General features: G+C 42.1%; 1 protein-coding gene across 3 annotated transcripts; it reads left to right on the forward strand.

The window, feature by feature from the left end:
- Nucleotides 1-2,511: 2,511 nt before the first annotated feature.
- Nucleotides 2,512-24,998, forward strand: LOC113173200 (thrombospondin-type laminin G domain and EAR repeat-containing protein). 3 transcript variants are annotated; one of them, XM_026376587.1, is made up of 17 exons: nt 2,512-3,089; nt 6,323-6,381; nt 6,774-6,959; nt 8,811-8,875; nt 8,956-9,117; nt 10,393-10,625; nt 10,939-11,032; nt 11,119-11,272; nt 14,794-14,925; nt 15,162-15,279; nt 15,380-15,494; nt 16,576-16,756; nt 18,247-18,305; nt 18,840-19,016; nt 22,161-22,339; nt 22,795-22,896; nt 22,996-24,998. In XM_026376587.1, the coding sequence occupies exons 3-17, from the start codon at nt 6,878-6,880 to the stop codon at nt 23,147-23,149; spliced, it is 2,007 nt and encodes a 668-aa protein (XP_026232372.1). In that variant the 5' UTR covers nt 2,512-3,089; nt 6,323-6,381; nt 6,774-6,877; the 3' UTR covers nt 23,150-24,998. The 3 variants fall into 3 exon arrangements, with proteins under 3 accessions (XP_026232372.1, XP_026232373.1, XP_026232374.1); XM_026376588.1 differs by lacking the exon at nt 6,323-6,381; XM_026376589.1 differs by lacking the exon at nt 2,512-3,089 and having other exon boundaries at nt 6,291-6,381.
- The last annotated feature ends 1,918 nt before the right edge of the window (nt 24,999-26,916 follow it).

The raw sequence follows: 26,916 nt of genomic DNA on the forward strand, positions 1-26,916 counted from the left end.
TCCTTTGAAGTGATAACGAACAAACGCAAACTCATTGTAATGTAGTTAATTAATGTAGTTAATTATCCAATGTAGACTTCCCAGCATGCAGTGGGGTTGTAAACTCTCCAGAGACTCGTACTTAGATGTTTTTTGAGAAGTGAAATGTTCCGCTGTGGTGACACCTGATGAGGACACCTGGGTTAGAAGAACTGGATGAAAGTTGCTCAGTGTCACCTTGAAAAATCCTGAAAATGAGCTGGATGATCCTCACGCTCCCACGTTTTGAGCGCACAGAGCATGTGCACCGGCGACCTCCTCCACTCGCACACGAGTTCTCTGTAGGAGTGGTGTGCATCACGTGATCAGCTGACTCGGCTGGCACCGTGGTTCAACTATTTTTTACCTACAAATGAGTCATTGAAATAGCTGATGGTTATTTACACTTTATTTCTATTAATTAAAAGACTTATCTGGAACGTTTCAGTACTGGGCGTGATGTTCCACCGAACAAGGAGGAGCTCCGGTTTCCATGAGTCAACCATCAGGTAACTGGACAACGGACACAGAAATAAAGACTTCACTGAACCAGATCTACGAACGGCACCAGTTGGGACGATGACGCATTTATAAGATTCTGAATGCAGGATTTTGACATGATACTTTTATTTAGTGAAATATCTGAGCACTGAGTGAGTATGTGTGTGTCAGAGGACGGTCTCTGTGGGCTCATCCGTGTCTCTGGACTGGATCCAGGTCCAGGTTTAGGCCTGGATTATGTGTGTTTAAAGTGCTGATCCAGCCTTTCGTGTCAGAGCAAACAGCAGCCTCACACTCACACTCTAACTTTTTAAAAATGGGATATAAGTACATTTACTGCACTTTCATTGGTTCCACTTTGTGGTACTTTATAGCAGTACTTCTCTGTTTTACTGCAGTACTTCCCTGTTTTACTGCACTACGTTTTAAACAGTATGAGTAGTTTCACTTGAACAAACCCTGATGTTGAGTCTCCTGTTTGTGTTGTGCAGTCGACCTGGGGAAGAGGTGGAGGCCGGTGATGCTCTGGTAAAAGTTCTGCTGGGAAACCTTGGGTCCTGGCTTCAGTCGGATCGAGCATCTGTTTGCTGTGCTCCTCACAACTTACAGGTCTTAAAGTCTGGTGCACACCTGGACCACAAAGAGGTGGTTTTAATGTTGCGGCTGATAAAGTAGCTAAACCAGCTCCAGTAAATCTGAGTCGTGGATCATTCATAAAACACGAGCAGATTTATTCAAAACAAGTACTTTTGCAGTACTTTAAATACATTTAGCTGACTACACATTTCTGATGATGTTGCAGTATTTTTAAACTGAGATTTTTGTACTTGAGGATCCAGGAAGTAGTAGTAGAAGTACTGAGATACTACATGTGTACACTACAGTAACAACTTTTATTAGTTGATCATATTTTCCATTATTGATCTGCTGAATAACTACAGCTGTCAAATAGACGTAGTGCCGTCTCAGGTGTATCAGCTGGTTGGACAGGTAGGAGGCGGAGCTTCACCTGGGGAATTCCTGTGAGACAGACGGAGCAGAGATCAGTGAGAATCTCTCTCTTCATCTTCTGTTTCATCTTCTCTCTCATCAGATCTTCTCTCTGAGCGTCTGCGGCAGATTAAACCTGATTTCCATTTTACAAAATACGATGAAAAGCATCAAAGCAAACCTGGAATGTTTTTTTAAACTAGAGCAAATCCTCACTTTTCAGAAACTGGAACCCTCCCAGCTTTGGCATTTCTGCTTGTAGAATGACTTATTTGACATGAATGGCATTACACAGGTTATCACACACAGGGTTGATGGGTTAGCACCAGAGGTCGTGGAACCTCTGTCACATGTGAGTCGTGTAGTGAACTGAGGTTAAATTAAGTTGGATGTTTGAAGAACCAGTATTTGTCATTTTGTTAGGTTGTTTTTGAATGTCTGAAGCTGCATTTATTAACAGATGGACATGTTCACTCTGGACATATCAATAAAACAAGTTTACTTACAGTGCAGTTTGTCAGACTCCGATGACCACTGCATAGGAGCATCATTTTACTGAGACAGGGTTGAGCAACACAAAGGCCAAAACATTTGATTTGTTGTTTTTGCATCTGTGTCATTAGTTGAATTTAAAGACTTTGAATTAAAACATGTTCAAATTAAAACATCTGCTCTGAGCAATAAGTGCGTTTACTGAGTTTTTGTTCAAAATATAAAAGGAGTTTCAGAATAAAAAAAATCAGGTTTGTGTCCATATGACTTCACCTGTGGATTTAAGGTTCCTGTATCCTGTGAATGAGTTTTGTTTCATGCTGTATCTCAGTAAAATGAGCAATTAGTTAAATACTTTCTGTGGTTATGAAGCTGTTTCTGGACTAAAGTTATTAAACACAAGTCATTTGTGTGTGTGTCTCTCTCTCTGCAGCTCCTCCCACTCTTTCATATTCAAATGTGGGGCGAGCGAGCCAGGTAAGCTCTCCCTCTCCCCAAAGTGAGTCTCACCTGAACCTGAAAATCACATCCAGTCACTGTGCAGATGTCAAACCAACAGGACAAAACTGCCAGAGATCTGAAGCTTTTTACAATCTGAGTGAAAAGCAGAAACGCAGGATGATGTTTTTGAAAACAGGAACACTGTACGTTTGAAGGAGAGACAGTGGGACGTCTGCATCTTCTGGACTTTTAATAACTCTGAAGGAAGATGGAAAAACCATGATGATCATTTTCTTCTCTTCAAAAAGAGGAAATGACCAGTGAAGAAAGAAATTGGTTGAAGAAAAGACGTTGAGACCATGTTTCTGAAGAACTGTTCCAGGATGAGAGAAATAAAACACCTGGTCCACTTGTCTTTTATTCCTGAACTCAGGTTGAGAGTTTAGAGTTCTCTGAGACTTTTTATGTTTTGACAAAGAAGGAGAAGAGCGGATGAAGAGTCCAGGATTTAAAATGCAATAATTTTCCCTGAGGTGTTTTTCTTCTAGATGTGAACCGCCCTGCATGTTGTTATGAACCACAGACTGATCCAGGACCAGGACTTGGCTGAACTCAGGAGACTGTATGACCTTTGACCTCTTATGCAGGTGTGATTTATCATTTTACCTAAACACATGTTACATTCAGATCCTAAAATAAAATCAAAATCATTCAAATCAAATGATGTGAAATGAGCTGCAGCGCCCCCCAGTGGAGTCCACCTCGGTGGCTGAATGTCAGACTGTGGTGGTACTGTGTTCAGGATGTTCCTGCTTCATGTGGGCACCTTGTGAATCTACCGCTGTGTTTGCGAATTAAAATCACAGCTAAAGAAATGGATCGTGTGTAAAAACACACTTAGTCTTTTTGTTGGTTTTTCAGTTTTACAGTCCACAGGGTCAGTGCACAACATGGAATAATCAGATTCGAATAATTCAGTTAATGGAAACAGCTTTTTCTATAGCGTCTGATAAGTAGCCAACTGTACTGTAAATGCATCGTAAACACACCGTAAACACACAGCGAGCACACAGTGAACACAGTCAACACACAGTCAACACACAGTGAATACAGAGTAAACACACTGTAAACACACAGTGAACACACAGTGAACACACAGTGAATACAGAGTAAACACACTGTAAACACACAGTGAACACAATCAACACACAGTGAACACACAGTGAACACACAGTCAACATACAGTGAATACAGAGTAAACACACTGTAAACACACAGTGAACACAATCAACACACAGTGAACACACAGTGAACACACAGTGAACACACAGTGAACACACAGTGAATACAGAGTAAACACACTGTAAACACACAGTGAACACACAGTGAACACACAGTCAACATACAGTGAATACAGAGTAAACACACTGTAAACACACAGTGAACACAATCAACACACAATGAACACACAGTCAACACACAGTGAACACACAGTCAACACACAGTCAACATACAGTGAACACAATGAACACACAATCAACATACAGTGAACACACAGTGAACACACAGTCAACACACAGTGAATACAGAGTAAACACACGGTAAACACACAGTGAACACAATCAACACACAATCAACACACAGTCAACACACAGTCAACACACAGTGAGTACAGAGTAAACACACCGTAAACACACAGTCAACACACCGTCAACACACAGTGAACACAGTCACATACAGTGAACACAATGAATACACAGTCAACACAGTCAATATACAGTGAACACAATGAACACACAGTCAACACACAGTGAACACACAGTCAACACACAGTCAACACACAGTGAATACAGAGTAAACACACTGTAAACACACAGTGAACACAATCAACACACAATGAACACACAGTCAACACACAGTGAACACACAGTCACATACAGTGAACACAATGAACACACAGTCAACACACAGTCAACACACAGTCAACATACAGTGAACACAATGAACACACAATCAACATACAGTGAACACAGTGAACACAGTCAACACACAGTGAATACAGAGTAAACACTGTAAACACACAGTGAACACAATCAACACACAATGAACACACAGTCAACACACAGTCAACACACAGTCAACACAGTCAACATACAGTGAACATAATGAACACACAGTCAACATACAGTGAACACAGTGAACACACAGTGAACACACAGTCAACATACAGTGAACACAGTCAACACACAGTGAACACACAGTGAACACACAGTGAACACAGTCACATACAGTGAACACAATGAATACACAGTCAACACAGTCAATATACAGTGAACACAATGAACACACAGTCAACATACAGTGAACACACAGTGAACACAGTCACATACAGTGAACACACAGTTAACACAGTCACATACAGTGAACACAATCAACATACAGTGAACACACAGTTAACACAGTCATCATACAGTGAACACACAGTTAACACAGTCACATTCAGTGAACACAATCAACATACAGTGAACACACAGTTAACACAGTCAACATACAGTGAACACACAGTGAACACAGTCACATACAGTGAACACAGTCAACATACAGTGAACACACAGTGAACACAGTCACATACAGTGAACACAGTCAACATACAGTGAACACACAGTTAATACAGTCAACATACAGTGAACACAGTCAACATACAGTGAACACACAGTGAACATAGTCACATACAGTGAACACACAGTCAACACAGTCAACACACAGTCAACACACAGTCAACACACAGTCAACACACAGTCAACACAGTCAACACAGTCAACAGTCAACATACAGTCAACACACAGTCAACACAGTCAACACACAGTCAACACACAGTCAACACAGTCAACATACAGTCAACACAGTCAACACACAGTCAACACACAGTCAACACACAGTCAACACACAGTCAACACAGTCAACACACAGTCAACACAGTCAACACAGTCAACACACAGTCAACATACAGTCAACACACAGTCAACACAGTCAACACACAGTCAACACACAGTCAACACACAGTCAACACACAGTCAACACAGTCAACACACAGTCAACACACAGTCAACACACAGTCAACACACAGTCAACACAGTCAACACACAGTCAACATACAGTCAACACACAGTCAACACAGTCAACACACAGTCAACACACAGTCAACACACAGTCAACACAGTCAACACACAGTCAACACAGTCAACACACAGTCAACACACAGTCAACACAGTCAACATACAGTCAACATACAGTGAACACACAGTCAACACACAGTCAACATACAGTCAACACAGTCAACACACAGTCAACACAGTCAACATACAGTGAACACACAGTCAACACACAGTCAACATACAGTCAACACAGTCAACACACAGTCAACACAGTCAACATACAGTCAACACACAGTCAACACAGTCAACACAGTCAACACACAGTCAACACAGTCAACACACAGTCAACACACAGTCAACACAGTCAACATACAGTGAACACACAGTCAACACAGTCACATACAGTGAACACACAGTGAACATCGAATGGATCGTTCTTTATGGTCCAGATCTGTGAACATTATCTCACAGAAATGCTTTCAGGGAATTTGTTCAAATTTGGCACAATCACTAACTCACGGATCAACGGATTAGATTGTGGTGGCCAAAGTTCAAAGTTCAGCTCCTGGGGATTGCTAACAGAACCTCTAAGGTTCATGGAGGAGAGTAATACATGGAGTATGAAGGGCATGCTCATTCTAAGACCAAGTATTTACTTTGTTTTTCTTTAGGTTTTACAAAATCAGAAACTGGGCAAGTCATCTATGTTTTTTTAATCCACACAGCAACTAGAACCAAACCAGGAGAGTGAAAGTTGAACCTGCTCAAACTGGACACAGTAAAGGTGATTCTAGTGGACTGGTATCAGAGTTCTCAGTAATGTAGTTTGATTTAAGACCCTGGTAAAGGTAAACAAGTTCTGATTAAAATATTTCTAGACTGGATCAGAAACTTAGCTGAATGATTTCTTTTAAATTTCAAAAGTACGTGTCAGGAAAGACAGAAAACAGGAAAGGTTTTCACTGCTAGTATTAATGGAATGCTATTACTAAACTTGACTACTACTGCTGTTAGTTAACAAACCTTTTTCTTTGCTTAAGTTGGATCCACAGTTGGACTAGTAGAGGGTATAACTCAAATACCATTAAAATCATATTGATAATGTCCCTCAACACAGACATTAGAATTGAGGCTGTAAATCAAGAAGAGGCCTGATGGGATTTTGTTCTGATGCAGGTTGTCTGAGGCGTCTGTGTGGTTGAATATCTATCTGAAAATGACAAGATTGGCAGACTGGTGAGGAGGAATCGAACCTACGCTGTTGACAGCACGCAGGCGTAATGTTGGCGTGTCGCTGCTTTCTGCTCACCTGGGCACTATTCACCACCAGAGTCCAGAGCCAGGGCTGGAGGCCCTGCACAGGTACGAGGTGTAAAAGCACAAAAATTGGAAGCAGGGGGAAACTGTTAGCCTAGCTTAGCAAAAAAAATGAAAGTGGGGTAAACAGTTAGCCTTGCTTAGCACAAACACTGGAAACTGAAGGAAACTATTAGCCTTGCTTAGCACAAACACTGGAAACTGAAGGAAACTATTAGCCTTGCTTAGCACAAACACTGGAAACTGAAGGAAACTATTAGCCTAGCTTAGCACAAACACTGGAAACTGAAGGAAACTATTAGCCTAGCTTAGCACAAACACCAGAAGGAGAAGGAAACTATTAGCCTAGCTTAGCACAAACACCAGAAGGAGAAGGAAACTATTAGCCTAGCTTAGCACAAACACCAGAAGGAGAAGGAAACTATTAGCCTAGCTTAGCACAAACACTGGAAGGAGATGGAATCTGTTAGCTGGAGTAGAAATGCCTCTACTGTGATGTACATGTTGTGTGCAGCTGTTCTGACTGTGTAGCCTCGTCCTCGTCTTCTCCGCCCGTTGGTTGTCCTCTAACTTTGCCTGTCCTCACTGATCTCTCTCTGGGCCGCCCTGTGTGTTTCAGAAGTCTCTCGTTGCTTCTCGAGTCTTTGAAATGTGAGACGTGTTTCTGTGCTGTCGTCCCCTCCCTCTATTCATCTTCCATTGATCCCGCTGCAGCAACAAAACACACAGACAGGGCCTCAGAGGAGCTTAAAGGGGAATTCCAGCTAAAATCTAACATCAACCTGTTGTTGTCAGTTAAGAAACAAAGATTTAAATTCCCTCTGAATCTCTCCTTACATCTCATTTCTGTCTCTATTTACATTGACTCAGTTTGTCTGTAATCAGGGAACTGATGCTGCCACATGGGGTTTATTCTGCTTTTACACTACTCTATTAGTCAGCTATTTGTACATGACAGCTTTATTTTATGCATTACTCTGTAAATGTCTGGAATTCTGTTGATGATCCTGTACATTACTCTGTGATGCCAAATGTCACAGTTTCTTATGGTACTCCTTCAACGTAAGGTAAGAAAAGGAGAAAATCCTCTACGTTACTATACGTCTGCGTGTTACATTTGTTCCTCTGTGACAGCGTGTTTCTTAATCAGTGACTCTCTACATTACTTTCTCACTTTATATTACTCATGACTCTCTGTTAATATGAATTTTCCTTAAACTAAAAAAATATTTCTAAAGCTGGTTTGATTATAAACTGGCTCATTAACAGAATTTATTCAAAAATCCTGAGCTCAGTGTACCTGTGGTTTTATTTTTAGATCAACACTGAAGCCGCAGAAGGAGGAATAAAAACCCATCTGAGTGATAATGTGATGAAAATAAACTGTTAACCATCTGATCTGGGAGCCGATAAGGATTAACATCACAGTCTGCCAACACTACACCAATTCCAGTGTGGGGAAAACGTCCTATTAGAAAGAGATCAGATCAGAAACCAGCTGTTCCACAACATCTGCAGTGATTCATTCACTTTAACTAGTTTCACAAAAATCAGCTTCACTGCAGAGAGAGAGAAAAATCTGCACTTTATTTATTTTACACAAATATAAATGTTGCTGTTGTTAAAGCTGTTGAATCTGTTCAATACATGTAAAAAGTGTAAAAACACTCAAATGTAGAGTAGAAGTAAAATAATCAAGTACTTTAAAATTCTACTGAAGTAAATGTCATTTTTTTTTCAGCAAGTCAATAAAATGCATGAAGAGAAAACAGTTGAGTAAAGGGGAACAGTGAGCCGTCACGGCCTGGTCCTGACTCCCGTCTGGGTCTGGACCCATGAAGACCTCAGTCGTGTGTATGTAGTGTAGTGTGTTCAACATGACTGTTTCCTACTCAGACCTGCTGCCCCTTGACCTGCTGGCCAGAGCTCTGCCACGCCCAGGACAAGTCCAGCCCACACAGGTAGGACACAGGTGTGAAGGGAGGGAGGGGGCAACAGATGAATGATGCGCAAACATATGATCAATCATTCGACCAATCAGGTGCAGATGGTACAGTCCAGAGGGTCCAGAGGTCTCCGATTGGCTGGTGCCATGGCAACAGCGCTGAGTTTCCCTGCCGCCCAAATCTTCACCAACTGTGACTCTTTTCCTGCTGAATTCTCATTGGTCGCCACCGTGAAGATACCAAAGCTGAGACCAAAGGTAAACCAGTAGAACTGATCAGAACCTGGTCAAGTCCAGTCTAATTTACTGTGTTCTGACCTGGTTGATGTGGTCTGTTCTAATCCAGTCTGTCCCCAGGTCTGGTTTATTCTGGTCTCATCCAGTCTATTATAACCTGTTCTGGTCTCGTCTAGTCTGGCTAGTCTAGTCTAGTGCCTGTGGGCTTTTGCAGTGTGGTCTGATCCAGACTAGTATGGTCTAGCCCAGGGGTGTCAAACTCATTTTAGTTCAGGGGCCACATACAGTATAATTTGATGTGAAGTGGGCCGGACCATTAAAATCGAGGTAAAGCTCATCATAGCTATAAATAACAATAAATTCATGTTTTCCCCTTTGTTTTAGTGGAAAGAAGTACAATTACATTAGGATATTTTTTTTATTTAATGAACTATCCTACTACAAAACACGTTATGAAGAAAGTCAGATTTCCCAAGAAAAACGTGCAGCTTGCTTCAGTTTATCATTTACATGTGTGCATTACAACTGATCACAGTGATTGCACAAAAGGCACAAAACACAAAAGTCACAGGTATTTAGATTTGAAAAATATGGTAGGCTATTGCACTTCAACATTAAATTAACTTAACATATAGGAAATATTTTTACTCTACATGTGTAATAATTCTCAAAACTTAAATTGACCCCCCCCACATCTTACAAACTTAAGTGGTGGCCATTTTAAATGTATAAGATAGAAAGTAATCACCTGGCCTGTAAATATAAGATTTATACATGAAACACACATAAAAAATACATACATAAACTTTATGACCAAACTCTTTTGTAGTGAAGTTTTCTCCTTTTTGAGAAAGATATTTTGGCTAATGAGGGTGCGAAGGCGAGTACAAAAGTAAGTAGATGTAGTAAGTAGATGTAGTAAGTAGATGTAGTAAGTAGATGCAGTAAGTAGATGTAGTAAGTAGATATATCGTAGTAATCACTGAACATTAGCTGTGTCTATCTCAGAATTGTTTCGTCTTTTTCTTCTTCTTCTTTCAACTACTCCATGTCTAAAACACCCTAGCGCCCCTAGCGAACAATTTAGGAATAGTTTATTTTTCAGAAATCCTACTTCATGTCTCATTGCATTTTTCACTTTCAGATTTATCCCGCGGGCCAGACTGAACCCCTTGGTGGGCCGGTTCTGGCCCGCGGACCGTTTGACACCCCTGGTCTAGCCTGTTCTGATCTGGACTGTTCTGATTCAGTCAGGTCCAGTCTAGTCTCACCTGTTCTTCTCCTCTCTGTTTCCAGATAAACGAGTACATATTCTCCGTGGTGGAGGAGAGATCTGATTCCCTGTTGCTAGGGTTACGTGTCTCAAATAACCGCCTCCACTTTATAACCACGCCCTCTGGAATCAAAGGGCGGAGTTGGCTGAGTTTTAAGGACATTGGATTGGACGACAACCACTGGCACACTGTGGTGCTGGCCATCACTGGACCGTATGCCACACTGACTGTGGACTGTGGACTGCCTCTGGAGCTGTGAGTCAGACAGTTCAGACTAGTTCAGTCCAGTTCATCTCAGCAGTTAAGTCTAGTTTACCTGGTTCAGCCTGGTTTATTTCAGTTCAGTCTTGGTTCTCTGGATCACTCTGGGTCAGTCTGCTTTGTTGGCGTACATCACAAAATCACAACATGACCTTAAACCCAGACCAGGGACACAAAGCAGCGTCTTTATTCTATGGTCGTTAAGACTCAGAGAAAAGAACCACAACCAGAAAAGATTCACACAAATTGGTTAATGATCAGTTTCTGAAGGTCAACCAGTGTATTAACCTGTTTCCCGTCTTCCCAGGAAACAGGTCCAGTCTTTCCCCAGTTCACTCAGCACCAAAGGGTCCAGGTTCTACATTGGTAGCAGGAGGAGGAGGTGGAGGGGACGCTTCACTGTGAGTCTGAGTTCTGGATCAGGTCTTCAGTCAACTGAGACCCTCTCAGTCAGTCTGCTGGTTCAAACTGATCTGTCTGTGTTCAGGGTTTACTGCGTCAGTTGGTTCTACTTCCTGGATCAGACGCCACGCCCAGACTGTGTCCCACCACTTATCCCAGTTTGGCAGAGCTGTCCATCCCCAAGGTCCTAAAGTCTACCCCTCTACATCCAGACCACCAGGGACCGGTTTACCAATACGGTGAGGAGAGAGGGGGAGTTAAGTGATTAAAGCCAGACCAGCAGAGAGAGGTCTGCCGATCGTTGCTGATCATGGCTTTAACAAACTCGTTTCTCTGAATTTCCTAAATCGAAGAGGTGCAGTGAGTCGTCCTAGGTCTGAGCCTGCCGGCCTGCTGGGTCCTCTCTGTTCGTGGTTTTCGGACTAGACGTGTTTGAGTTTTCTGTTTGAGTCTGTCACTTTCCAGAGCTAGGAGGTATGAGAGTGATTGTTTGTCTCCGTGTGCCTGTGATAGACTCTGTCCAGGGTGCAGCCCACCACGATGAGCTCGAGTCCTGTGTGACCCTTAAGAGAGGCAGTAAAGCTAATGAGGCGGGGCTTTGAAACACTGTTTGAGGCTCCACCACTGTGTGTTTCAGTGTGTTTGGACTGTAAACTTCAGGATGTGATGGTACCAGAGATTCAGTAACTTGAACTACAGACTGACAGGATCCTCAGGTAATGGTTGACGGTTCTCTACAGATACTGGTTTCTGTGTGTGTGTGTCTGTGTGTGTGTGTGTGTGTGTGTGTGTGTGTGGGTACATTACCAGCAGTTTGACTGACATTTGGTGCCTGCTGTTTGATGTGTGTATCCATGACAACAGTGTGAGGTTCAGACAGGTACAGGTTTCATTTCCTTTTAAAAAAACAACAACATTGAACAGGTGTGTTCATGTTTTTGTCCACTCCTGTACGAAGCCCGCATGACTTACTTTATATGGAAGAACTGTAGATATTGGACAGAAAAGAGTAACTTATTTGTTTTTATCTGTTCACTGACAACATTTAGATTTTAGATCCAAAAATGGAAATAGCTCAAATAGTTTTATAGCCATGCAGCCCAGAACCATGACTCTACCTCCACCGTGCTTGTATCATGAGTAGATCTTTTCCTCCTCCACTCTTTGGTCTTTCCATCATGTTGGTACAGGTTTAGCTTGGTCTCTCAGTCCAGAAAACTCTGTTCCTGCACTTTTGTGGATCCTCTCTGAACTTTTCTGTGAACTCCAACCTCCTGTTTCTTTCTGCTGATCGGAGGTTTGTATGTTGTTGTCTCGTCTCTGTATTTCTGATCATGAAGTCTTGCTCTAACGGTGGACTGTGAAACCTTCACTCTGCTCTGTGGAGGTTGTTTCCGATCTCACCGACTGTTGTTTTGGGGTTTTCCGTCACCAGCTGTTGTTGTTTTCCTGTTTTGTGTTGCTCAGTACACCAGTGGTTTCTTTCTTTTTCATTCCAGATTGTTGTATCGACTGTGTCCAGTGTTTGTCCAGTGTCTTTTTTCCTTCTTCTCTTAGATTGTAAATGACTGCTTTTCTCACACATTTCATTTTGATTTATTATTTCATTAACAGATACAGACTAAAACCAAGAGTGGTCATTTAGTGGACAGTATTATCTCTGCCTACAGTCCCTTCTTTGTTGAAAAAGACTTTTCCCTCGTTACTATGATTTAACTAAAATCCATCGTCCACATCCAAGTCTCAAAACGACAGACATCATCATCAGACCAACATCTGAGCGTATTTCAAAGTAAACAGTGACTTGTTTGTGAGCAGTCGGAGGCTCAGAGAGTTAATAAAGTTCAGTAGAGTGAGCTCGGTCTCGGATGGATATCAGCATCAAGCCCCTCAGTCAAATCTGTGTCCTTATGACTCACAGTTTATATAAACCTACGTCAGGTTAACTGTCTGTGGTGTGTTTGATTGATGTACCTGCTCACAGCTGAGTGCGCTCCATAAAAACTACAAAGTTAACTTGAGACACTGAAGTGTGTGGTTGAACCTTTTTGCCTCCTCTGACAAATGAAGTCTTCACGAAATGTCAAGCTGCATATTCTCTGTTCATCTAAATAATTCTTAATGTCCAAAGAAAAAAACAAAGATAAGTGGAATGTTCTTTTAATCTACAGCGTGGATAAGTAGTGGTGAGATCGCAGCCCTCCATGTGGGAGACTCAGGGTTCGTATCCCGGCTGTGGTCTTCGTCCAGTAGGGTTCGTTAGACAAGACCTCCTTACTCTTACCCTGCATTTGAACCTTGTACCTCACTTGTAAGTTGCTTTGGATAAAAGCGTCTGATAAATGACTAAATGTTTACACATCGAAAAAATTCAGGAGTGTGAGAAATGACACTGACGCAAAGTCAACTGTAGTGTGGTGTTGTGGTATTCTGCATCATTTGTAGTTGTGTGTCCTAGTCACAGGGTGAGAACTGTTTTTGGTCTCTCAATTTTATAATGTTTCTCTGATGACTGTCAGATCTCAGTTTAAACAAAGGTCTTTTCTCCTGCAGTTTGAACCTAGTAGTATACGCTGTCGCCTGCAGTCATTTATAAATGCAGGTGGACAGCACTTCATGGGCCAGTGCTCCTGTGTCATCACAGCAGTGCTGGCTACTGTTCATTTCTTTGTGCGTGTATGAACTTTATTCGGTACAGTGGCAAAACCACCAGTTGTGTTTGTTTACACCAGTGAACAGACATAGCAGTGGCTGTGGATCAGTGGGTAGAGCAGTTGTTTATCAATCATGGGAATACTGTGGTATTCTAAAGTGAACACTCTTTATATATAGTATTTGAAAATTGCTCTTGTCAGAACTAAAACTCAGGCAAATCTCAACATACAGACGTGAAACCTTTTTTTTCTTGTGATATCCATATGGTGGATTCTCAGTGAGGACAATGTTCCATAAATCCACTTAAATCATGAGAAAACCTGTTTTCTAACTGCAGTTCCAGCCTGAGAAGGTTTTCTTTAGTCACAGTGACCCAGTGGTGGCTGACTGTACAGACATGGCTACACAAGCCAACCTGATGACGGAGAATCCAGATACTTTTAACGGAACAGTTCGATCACATGGAAACAGACGTGGCCACCAGGTGCAGCCCTGCCTTGCAGCCTGAATCAGTTACAGTGAGCCTTGTGGCTCAGTCAACAGTTGTTTATTGTGCTGAAGTTGACGTGCACTTGTGTATCTCTGGGGTAAATCAGTGGTTAAATCTCATTATCAGCCTCATTGTCTCTGTCTTTTATCATGCTGCTGTCCTCTCCCTCCAGCTGACATTGACTGATGTGTAATAATAGACTCACTTCTTTCTGTCTGCTCGTAATGAAGGCATGTGGTTGAAGGAGTGACGAAAACCTTCATTACCTCCACTTCATTAACTCGGAGCTGTCGGTTCACCTCCATCCGTCAGATACAGTTACTGTTCAAATCCAGCTGCAGAAATGAGAAGTCATTCATGCTTCTTTCTAGCTCTGTCACTGGGGATTATTGTTTGGACAGAAAAGGGATTTTCCATGATTAATAAAGTAGCTCTGTACTTCCACGTAGTGCTGGTATTCTACTGCACTGCAGAGGTAAATATTGTACTTTTTACTGCACGTTCATCTGACAGCTATACTTCTATTGATTTGTCTTACAGCACGTTGGTTCAGTTTCACGTCACATTGTAAAAAGTAAACAAGGGCGTGTTGTTGGTTTTTGTTGTTGCTTTTAGAGGCTGAGGCCAGAGTGACTCTGGGAAATCCTCCTCCGTGTTCCAGACCAGAACAAGGCCAGCTGTGGTTCAATGTTCAGAGGGAAAGCCTGTTCATCTGTGATGGACTCAGATGGAGGGCGCTGCTGCAGAGTGAGTGTGAAACTTTATAATATATATATATATATATATATAATATATACAATATTCAGTGATCAAAGTAAGGTGAGCTGTGATGTCACAGAGACTCAGGCGAGTGCTGCGGTGTCTCTGTCACGAAGCTTAAATCATCAAACTGCAACAGAGGGCGGATGCAGAAGATCTGGTCACACGTGTAAAGTAAAAGTAGTTTCTCTCTGTTTCTCGTCTGTATCATGTATCTTCTGCAGATAAGGAGCGTTTGGATTATGTGGAGGATTACCAGGATCTGTACACCAGCTCAGAAACCTTCGACGTTGAGGTCTTCTCCATCCCGTCTGAAGGTCTGTTCATGGCTGCAGCCAACAGGTACTGAAAGAAAACAGATCTGATGTAAGACCTGGACATTATCTTAAAGAGTGTGACGGACTGTCCTTTGTCCTCTTCGCCCCCATGTCTCCTCCCAAAGGGATTCTCGGCCCGGCTCAGGGATCTACAAGTGGAGTGGCGGGTCGTTCCAGCTCTACCAGAACATCAGCACTCAGGAGGCTCGAGCCTGGAAACACTTCACCGTTGACGACAAGGTAAGAGCTGCTCCAGCTCCATTGCTTTATCAGTCCGGGACTCACAGACCTGAATGATCTGTTGTGGAAGTGATGGGCTTCATTTCATACAGGCCCATATGGTTAAGGTTTTGTATTCTAATCCCTTTACAAAAACCAAGGTTTGAAAACAAGAACAATGTCAAAATGAACTCACTTCGGTTTAATTAAAATCAAAACGTAGTCATATTCATATTGCTGTACAGGATGTTTGTATGCTGAAACTCGTATCTAACATTAACACGAGTGCAGTAGTGTTAAGTAAAGGAGTACATGTACTCAAATGCAATAATATGGATTATATGTTACTTTATACTACAAAAGTACTTTCTAGTTTGTCAGCAGACAGGGACTAATAAGCAGATGTTTTATTGTAGATTAAGCAGCATTTAAAGTAGTAAAGGCCCATTTTTACCAGCTGCAACATTAAATTGCTGTTTACACAGCCGGACGTTACATTTCCAGTTCCAGTTCCATGAACAAAAGTATGTAAGGTAAGGAGGAACTTAAAAGGAAAGTGCTCTAGGGAGATCGGTTCCTGCTACCAGCACTGTTAGAAGACTTATGGAATATATTCAGCTACACTGAGAATCAGACAAGAAGCAGCTGAAGTCTTGATTTTTCCTATCGCTGTTAATATTACATAATATGGGGAGAATATATCAAACAGATTAGAGCTGATACTTAGTTTTTACCACCAGTAACTGACCTGTGTGACTGACTTTTCAGGTTTTTCTCTGCTCGTGTGAACAATGCGTCCACTCAGAGGGAGCAGTGTCTTTAAAAGAAACAGAAAAAGAACAAAAGTTCAGCTGTTGGAGCCTCTGATCACATTGTGTCGCTTTTGTTTGTACAGAACAGGAGATTCATGTGGACCCACGCACACAGACAGTTCTGCAGGGATGTCTGTCAGGTCCCAACCTTACTATGTAAAGTGCTTTGAGATGGTTTTAGTTGTGATTTGGTGCTTTAGAAATAAACTGAGGTGAAAGAAGTGGACAGAACACAGGAGGTCACATCCTGTGATGTTAAATACATGAATGATTGTACTTTTCTCTGTCAGATTTTTTTGGTGGTGGCTAACTCCAGGGAGGCACAACCTGAGCTGTCTGTTATCTACCGCTGGAATCAACGTCGGAAGCGTTTTCTCCGTTATCAGACTCTGGAGACTCACGCCGCTCTGGACTGGGAGGCCTTCAGCATCCACAACCAGAGCTTCCTTGTTGTAGCCAATCACAGACGAGGTAAACAGCAAACAGAATCCCTCTTTGGAGGAGCTTTTTGTTTCTTCACTCAAAATCGTCATAAAAAGTCTTTAAAAGATGCATTTACAGGTTTTATTTAAGGAACTCCACCCAAAAAATAAATATCACATGTCCCCAGCTCTAGTCTAAAGGCTGCCAGGTATTCAACGTGTTCTAGTCGTTGCTCTACTTATACTCACTTTATTAGTTTTGGTTGGAGAGAAATAAGCCTGGATGTTATTGGTTTAGCTCTGTTGTGAATAAAATGGGAATCCTGGTATTAAATATCTTAAAATAATGTATGTGTAAACTTTTTTAGCTGGTGGTACATCATCTCTCTGAACAGTGTGTCCTGTGTAAATAGAGTGGTACTGAACCATTCACATCAAACACACCTCCACCTGCTCTGATTACACATTCACGCCATGTGGTGTGTGAGTTTCCTGTGCAGATAAAACACACTGATCTGAAAAGCAGGAAAGGTTGTTTATGGTGTGAGAGACAGAGACAGAGACAGCTGATGCAGGTGTCCTGTGGTTAGATCACACACTGGAAACAGAACAACCTCGTCACAGGAGTCTTATCTGCGTTTCCATCAACACATTCTTCATTGGACATTTCTGCACTGTGAGGACATTTCAGGACAGGGAGGACATTACAGTACAGTTAGGACATTTCAGGACAGGGAGGACATTTCAGTGTACAATAAGGACATTTCATTACAGTGAGGACATTTCATTACAGTAAGGATATTTTAGTGTAGTGAGGACATTTTAAGTACAGCGAGGACATTTTAGTACAGTGAAGACATTTTAGTACAGTGAGGACATTTTAGTATAGTGAGGACATTTTAGTGTAGTGAGGACATTTTAGTACAGTGAGGACATTTTAGTGTAGTGAGGACAATTTAAGTACAGCGAGGACATTTCAGTGTACAATGAGGACACTTCAGTACAGTGAGGATCTTCCAGTGTACAGCGAGGACATTTCTGTACAGTAAGGACATTTTAGTACAGTAAGGACATTTCTGTACAGTAAGGACATTTTAGTACAGTGAGGACATTTTAGTACAGTGAGGACATTTTAGTACAGTGAAGACATTTTAGTACAGTGAGGACATTTTAGTATAGTGAGGACATTTCAGCAGATGCATTCAGTCAGTATAATATTTCTGACATCCAGCTGGACGAAGTGATGATATTTTCATGTGTGCTGTTCTACGAGGTCACTAATGACTTTGTGCTACTTCCTTTTGTTACACATACGTCATTTAAGCACTAAACACTTTTATCATACAGCTGCACAGTTTCTTAACATTCAGTTTATTGCAACAGAAATAAGTTATAAATATAGTTATTCTAAACTTTTCATGTTTTTATCTGTTTTTTTCCAAATATTAACGTCAAACAGGTTCCACACTGCGTATTGATGGCAGGTTGATGACGTGTCCCTCAGTTTTAAATGATAAAAAAGTGTCTGTGTGTCCTCAGCTAGAGACTCCAACCACAACATCCACAGTGTGATCTACAGGTGGAACCCAAACACTAAGGTGACCTCACAAGCCTGAACCACACCGGACACGTCCAACACCCTGTCCTCCCTGTTTCCTGCTCTTCTTGTTCTCTGCTGTCCTGTCTTGTGCCATCTTCTCCTGATTCTGTCCTCTGTTGTTGATGGTCTTTCTTGTCCACTTATACCTGATCTCTCTTGCCTTGTTGTGTCCTTTCTCATGTTTACATTTACATTTAGTCATTTAGCAGACGCTTTTATCCAAAGCGACTTACAATTAGGGTGCAAGGGTAGGCAGGGCAGCGTGAGGAGGTCTTGCCTAAGGACCCCTACTGGTGGTAGACGACAGCTGGGATTTGATTTTGTGGGATCAGTCTCCCACATGGGAGGCAGTGATGTTACCACTACACTAACCAGCCACCTCTTATCCTGTCTTTTCCTGTTCTGACTCTGATGTTGTTGTGTCCTCTTCCATTCCATACTTGTGTCTTTTGTCTGCTGTCCCATCTTTTTATTAACCATCTTCTACTTTTCTGTTCTCTCCTGACTTCTCTTCTTCCTTCCGTCCTGTCAGATGTTTGAAGTGAACCAGACTCTGTCCACGTCTGGAGCTTATGACTGGGAGTTCTTCACTGTTGGGCCGTACCACTTCTTGGTTGTCGCCAACACCTTTAACGGTCAGACCACCACAATCAGCTCCACTGTCTATGTCTGGGTGGACGGCAGCTTCCAGACTTTCCAGGAAATCCCGGTCAGTGTTTGAGCTCACAGAAGTACTCAGCTCCTTTAATTTTAAAACAGTCAATTACAAGTAAAAGTCCTGTGTTTGAAATCCTTCTAAAGGAAAAGTATTACCTGTAAAATGTTCTTAAAGTATCGAAGTAATGTTTAGTAGACAATATGTTTTGTGTCAGCTAATTGCTGAGTCATACATTCTTACCATACCAATCAAGTTCTCCATCAGTACTGCCATGTTATTGCCAACAGCATCTTCACCAAAACCCTCTGACGCTCATTTTTAGTCCTGCGGCCTTAAAGCTGTCTGACATATTACCGTAAACAGTGTGACCTTGTTAGGGTGTAAAAAAGCAGGACAAACCAAGTGAGTGGCTTGGACATTTTTCTGGCTTCTTCCCTGTTAGTTGTTAGCAATAAAAATCGAGGTATTAAAAACACAGACATTTCCTTGACTCCTGTTAGACGCCTCATTCTATCACACCTCAGTCAGCACTAGGATGAGTCAGTGCTTTGCTCTGACTCAGCAGGTTATCATTTACCTGTGTGTGATTTGTGGTTTGGATGTTGTCACCTTGTGCTGCTGTTAGTGTCTGATCCGCAGAGATTACTGCGATAATCCTTCTCACCATGTCTTTCTGCTCCGTGCTGGATTATGCACTTAAGTAAAAGGAGAGATACCACAGTGTAGAAATACATGTACATCCAAAATGGATTATTAACAAAATACACACGCTACTTAAAATACCAGAAGTAAAAGCACTACTTGCAGATTACTGGTACAACATCTTGACTCCATTTGGATTTGGTTTCTATTTGGATGAGCTTTGGACTCTGTGTTCATACATACTTGATTCCCATTTTGGACGTGGTCCCGACTCGAGCCCAACCTACTATTTGGAGATTGGGCTTGATCCAGTTTAGCTAGCTTCACACTGAGGTTGATCCCCATTCAGACGCTGGGCTTGGCCTTAATTTGGATTTGATCTCACCTCTTGACTCAATCTTGAGTCTTGACTTGGATTTGACTCCCGCTTGACTGAAGTGCCACCCTTTCGTACTGTTTGTCTTAACTCACTCTCAGATTAGACTTGATCTCTGTTTTTTGTGGTGAATTAACAGGTTAACTGATAATACTGTTGATGATTTCACAAGATCCTGGATATGTTCCAAATTAGCAACACATCCACAAACTCAAACCTAGTGAGGAGCAGGAGCAACACAACCTCTCTGAGTTGGAGGTCCATCCAACTATGGATGAGTTCTTCTTGCATGAATGATGCATTCAAATCAGTTTGAGGATAATAGGAGATGTGAGTTCCCCAGACCAGTGGGAGGATTCCTTCAATAGGTTGCTGCCCCACATTTCAACCACCCTTCAGTATTTCAGCAGATGAAATTTAGATTAATCAACTATGAAAAAACTCAGTCTGCAGCCTTTTCTGAAATAAATGAATATAAAGAAATAAAATCACTGAAACATCCCAGTTGACCTGCAGCAGCCTCGTGTTTACTGCTGCTTCGTTTTCAGTTGTAATAAATGTGAAGGCAGGACGACAAAGTGCAGTAAAACATTAACATAATGACAGATGTTCACATGAAAGCAGAAGCTCTGTAAAATCACTCCGATTTTTGAAAATGTGTTTTTAATCATGTCTGCTCCGTTAGTTCATGAAGCTGTGATGAAATAGTAAATGACACCCTCCAATTAAAACGCAGGAAACCTAAAGAGTGTGATTAATGAGACGCACATGCCTGCAGGTGAGCAGTGTGTGTGTTGATGTGAGGGGGTTTCCAGCTGTAGGCAGCTGTTTGGACTCGTCTGAGTGAAGAAACACTTTTATTGGCCTTTAAAACCACAACAAACATGTTAAAGCTTTATGAAGACGGGCTGAACCTTTGATTGGAGTTCTGACAGAACATTCACAGCCAAGAGAGGACACTCATTCAACTGTACAAACATCATCAGATGGTTCACACCAGGTGTGTTATATCTAGAAACAGAACAGCTTAAACCTTAAATACAAACCCTGTTGTCGTCCTCTAGAGGTTACACGAGTCATTTCACCCACAACTTCAAACATACTGATCGTTTTTTTAAAACAAACTCATATCCCATACGACATATTAAGGACAAACTACTGCATGATGGTGAATAATGAGAACAGGACAGCTGCTGGTGTTCTCTTATAGCTGAATATTTTACAAGGGAAAACTAAAATAAAAATGCAATAAAAACATGTTAGTGATCAGTGAACACAGAGTCCAGCTGAGCTTGATGTGAATGCTGTTAGTTTTGTAGGGATTGAGTGGACACACATTTTCTGACTTAATCAGGTTAAGATTCAAGATTGAAGATTAAAAAACGTTATTAATCCCAAATGGATTGTCTTGTTGCTCTCAATTCAGACAGGACCAGAAAAGAACAGGACCAGATAAGATCCACACCAACACAAATACAGAAAACTATACATAAATGTTTATATATGTATAATTCCTCACTTGCTCCTTCCTTGGAGCGGTCTTATTTCTTCAAGCTCAGGTCCTCCTTACCAGAGGTCTGGGAGCCTGAGGGTCCTGCACAGTATCTTAGCTGTTCCTAGGACTGCACTCTTCTGGACAGAGATCTCAGATGTTGTTCCTTGGGATCTACTGGATGTTGCATCCCGCTGTTAGGTGCTGGATTGTTTCAGGGGCATCTTTGCACAGCCTGGACCTGGGCTCCTGCCTGGTATGGTAGATCCCGGCCACTTCTCATCAGGTTGCCCTGTTTTCCCCAGTTTGTTCAGCCTGTTAGTGTCTGCCACATTCATGTTGCCGCTCCAGCATACCACAGCAAGATGACACAGGAACCACAGACTCATAGAACATCCTCAGCATGGTGCTGCAGATGTTGAAGGACCTGAGTCTCCTCAGAAAGTACATCTGGCTCTGAGCCTTTTTGTACAGTACTCATGAGTTCTTAGTCCAGTCCAGTTTTTTGTTCAAGTACACTCCCGGGTATTTGTACTCATACACGACCTCCACCTCCTTCCCCTGTATAGAGAGAGGGATGACCGTGCTATGTTAGTATTTGATTTATCATAGTGTTAATCTGTGCTAATTGTCCCAAAATAGGATTGTGTCCATTCATCTCTGAATTTTTATCCTCTCTTTGCAGACGGTGGGAGCCACGGACTGGGAGACGTTTCAGATCGATGACAGGTTCTTCCTCGCCGTCGCCAATAGTCAGAAGGTTTCAGGCCGCGGTCCAAGTCTCTACAATATCAACTCCACCGTGTATGAACTCAACACGCTCACTCAGACGTTCATTCCCTTCCAGGACATCCTCACACACAGGTAACCAACCTGCTCTTTATACCGGGGGTCTGTCTATGTCTTCATCACTGAGGGACTTGATATTTAAACTAAGGACTGGTCCTTTAACGTGTTTTCTGCCAATGTGTTGTTTTAGTTCCTAGTATAAAAGTAATAAATATATCATTCTAAATAAATGTAGGCCCTGGATAACAAGGTAAAGTGACGATATTTGAAGTATATGTTTTGTTCCAGTCCTAAATGAACATCTGGAGTGGACGATCGCCCTTACTGTGATGTGGTTTCCCTCTCTGACACTGAATCTACACTTTCTGTCTCTGTGTAATTGTCTTTTGGCTCTTTATGGTGAAGTCTCCCTGCTTATTTTAAACTGTACACTAGATTAAAACCCTGCACTTCAAACTGCTCTTTAATCTAGTTCTGTCAATGTAATAAAGATCGAGTGACATAATAAGACAACATGTTGTTGTGTTCAGTGCAGTGGACTGGGAGTTCTTTTCCATCGGAGATGAGAAGTTCTTGGTCGTGGCGAACTCTCATGATGGCAGCTCGTACTCTCTGAACAGTGTCATCTACAGGTTTGTATGTCCTGTTGCGCATTAGAGGGATGTTTATTGATGTTAGTGCACATTTTATTTTGTTGTGCGTCACTGCCTCTATACGCCTCATGTTTTCAGGTGGCAGGGTTACGAGGGCTTTGTTCCTGTCCACAGTTTGCCGACATTTGGCTGCAGAGACTGGGAATACTTCAGCACTGATGAAGGCTCCTTCCTCATCTACTCCAGTGCCACCTCCAGGCTCAGCAAGGTCTTTAAACTCAAGACCTACTGAATGAAATCCACCACGCAGCTCCTCACAGTTGTGGAGCTTCAGGATTCAACAGAGTTTGACTTAAACCTTCAAACAATCTGCCATGCAAGGGAAATCCTGAGATCCTTCAAAATGAATAATAACCACGATGAGTAAATGCAGCACTTTTACAGAGTTTATTAAAACTTACGTTTATTTTAGGACACTGACCTTCAAAGAACAACGTTTAAATGAGAAGGGACGCTGGAGGATGGGACTGCGTTCTGTCTCAAGGTGTACAACCATAAAACCATTAGTGATCAGTAGGTAACGAAGTTACCCATCAACTCTAGGGTAGGTGGTTTGTGAGCTGACTCCTCCTGGACACCCCCAGGATGTCCAAAAAACCCCTCATCTCAAGCCAGTGCACTGAAGATGCTGGTCCCGAGTGGTGTCAGGAAAGCAGCCTTCCCCCATGGAACAGAAAGAAAAGAAGCAAACTGAAATGATAGTTAGGATTTGACCTGCAAATGGTTCCTTCTCCAAAGATTCAGTTTACAGCGATGGAAAACAAATCCCACATGAGAGGCTGAGTCAGAATAAATCTTTTTCTGCTGCTGGTCCCGGGTCCATGGAGGTTCAGAACATGGTCCACACGTCCCTCTTCTCTGAAATGGTTTATAGCTCCACCTGCCAAATCCTAAGGGGATCCAAGGCGATATCCGAGGAGATATAAGCAAACAACCTCAGCACTGGCTTTTCTTTAGGTTCCCTCAGTCTTAGAGAATCAGTGAAGGAAAATGTTGATTACCTGTCTTTGTGATTTCATCCTTTTGGTGCATGACCATTGTTCAGGTTTGGAACATACCACCTCCTTCACCAATATCCTATGTTTAGTTTTAGTCATTAGTTGTTCCTATTTAGTTCAGGTAAACCCCCTCAGTGCAGACAAAAGGACATGAGGCTGCAGGTCTGTGTGCGCACACAGGACTGTCACAGAAATCCAAAGAGAACGCTGTAGACCGTGCAGTACCCGACCCAGCGGAGCCCTGAAGCCCAGGCACTGCTGCACATAGAGCGCCATCAGCAGTAAATATGAAATAACACACACCCACAGTGGTGAGTCTGCTGTTGTACTGTACTAATAATTATTTAAAACACAAATATAATTATGAGGTCGTCATCAAGGAAAATGCAGCAACCTGTTACTTTGACCCCAAGAAGCCTTCACTTCAGGCAGCAACTCTCCCTTCGAATTGGATTGATGGAGGTTTTGTTCTGGAGGGATGAGAGAAATAGTAACTCCCTCAGGAACTGGAAGTTGTGCTGAACCATATCAACAAGTTTCAGTACATTTCAAACAGGCTGTAGAGAGCAGTCAAAGCATGAAGAACATCACAGAAGTTGTTGTGTCTTCCATTCCAGCTAAAGTTGCTTCTCACTGAGTTTCACTGATACACTGATACTGTGGCTAAGCTGAAAAGACTAAAGCCTTTATCCTGTCTGATAAGAAGATGAACAGTCTGTGTGAACCACAGGGTGGTGCTACAGGACAGTCACAGGATCATGCTCATTTATTTATTTATTTATTTATGCTGTTCAAGCTTTTGTTGCAGTGCAGTTTGTCTTTTTATTATAATGCTCCAGAATTTACATGAACTCTGTCCTACAGAGAAGATGATAAGAGTAAAACAAACCAAAGTCCTCTTCCATAAAGAGAGTCTGCATGAACCACAGAAATGAGCTAATGTCAGTGAGATAAGCTACTACTGTTTGAGAAACACCTGAATCTGATCCTGTGATTTAGAATATATAATCCCAATGTATATAAATTAACCAAAGAGGAGCTGTTTGACTCTGTTCGGGTTTGTATTGTGAGATTTATTATGAATCAAATTGTATGTCTGTAATAATGTTGATGAATAAATCAAAAATAAAGTACAAATACGTGGTTACTGTACTTAAATACATTCCTATCCACACAAACTGAGGGGCTCATGTTCCTCTCACCTGCACAGACTCAAAGCTTAATGTGAACCTGTGTTTACATGCTGTCGGTAGTGAAAGGTCTCAGTCTGGACAACATGCTGTACCTGTTCACATCGAGTTGGTGAAATCCATACCTGGCCCTCTGTTTTAGGCTCCTACACCAACGCTGTACTCACGTTCACTGGTGGTTGGTCATAAAAGGGCTTTTTTGGATGAAGGGAAATGACACAGCAGCCAATTCAGATTTCACAACTAGTCCGCTGCAGGATTTTCAGCTGGTTCAGCTGTTCCAACCTGTGCAGGAATCAGGAGCGGGACCAGTAGTTCTGTCCTTGACATCTTGTTTTGTATGAGTTATTTCATTACACGGTTCATGATTTAGCCCCTGTGTTCCTCTGTGACTCAGCATTACAAACATGACACGGTAGACTCTGTTCTCATACACACCTCATTTTTCTGAAGAGCTTGTGTGAAGAGCTCTTGTTTCATCAGTGTGTTCTATGTTGCACAGTAGCAGTAACACCGTGAACTCACTGCGTGTCTGAACTCCTTTAGCTCATATTCTTTGGACGTCTCATGTGTGGCTCTCTGTTCCATAGCATCTCTATTGGGTTGAGGTCTGGGCTCTGACTTGGCCACTCCCCTAGACTCATGAACACAGATGTTAGTCAGTCCCAATAATGCCTTCAAATCTTTTTCTGTCACTCGGGGTCGGGGGGTCACAGCAGGCCGGAGGAGGGAACTATAACACCATTTGTAACTTGTTTAACTGCAGAATGGTGAATTTCTAAAGTCTTTGACATCACTTTGTAAACCTTTCCAGCTTTATGTAAGTCAACAGTTATTGATCGTAGATCCTCTCAAAGAAAAGCTTTGACAGGATCCTGTTCCTCGCTTGAGCAAACTCAAAAAGTGTTTTTTGTCAGTTGAAGTAGCTCTAGTCCACAGCTCCTTAACTAATTTATGTAACCTAGGCTAACACCTGACTCCAGTTAGCGTTTTTAAGGTCATCATTCAAAGGGTTCACATACTTTTTCCATATGCACTGAGGTTTATATGGTTCTTCAACAAGACATGAAAAATGAGAATTGTTTTGTGTTCTTATTTTAGGCTCATTGTATTTGTTAATACTCTGGACTTAGATGAAGATCAGATCACATTTTATGACAAATTAACAAGAAAACCATAAAATTGATAAAACTGGCTGTTATGAGGCTGACATGAGGACATGTTTATTAGAATTACCAGAACCTTAGAACCCCAGATTAAACATCCAGAGATCAGAGGAGGAACCGTTCCTTCAGAAGAAGAACAAGCAGGACATCCACGCTAGAACCACAAGGAATGGACACAGCCGTGTGTTTGGTAGACACAGACAGAATGGACAGAGGGGTCGTACATGTGTGGTCCCACTGTGAAGCATGGAGGAGGTTTGATGGTGGCACCGAGGGCCCACTTAACCAGCATGGCTGCCACAGGCTTTTCAGCCACATGCCGTCCCATTGGGTTTGTACTTAGTGAGACCATCAGTAGTTCTCCAACAGGACAATGACCCAAACACACCTCGAGGTTATCACATGACCTGAATCCAGCTGACATGGTTTGGTAGCTCATGAGTCCGACTGAGAGGATCAAAGCTGAATCCCAACTATCAAAGATACTCGGGGTTGTTCAGTAGATGAGTCGACACGTGTTCTGACAGTTTGAACGTCTTCAGTATTGAAAATAACAAAGTTAGAGAACAAACTTTTGACTGCTCACAAACACTGTCATTAGGTGTCTCGTGAGTCGTTTTCCTCTGTGTACGCCGAAGTGTTTGG

This window comes from Anabas testudineus, chromosome 21, assembly GCF_900324465.2.
Source record: "Anabas testudineus chromosome 21, fAnaTes1.2, whole genome shotgun sequence".
In the NCBI taxonomy this organism is placed as follows: Eukaryota; Metazoa; Chordata; class Actinopteri; order Anabantiformes; family Anabantidae; genus Anabas; species Anabas testudineus.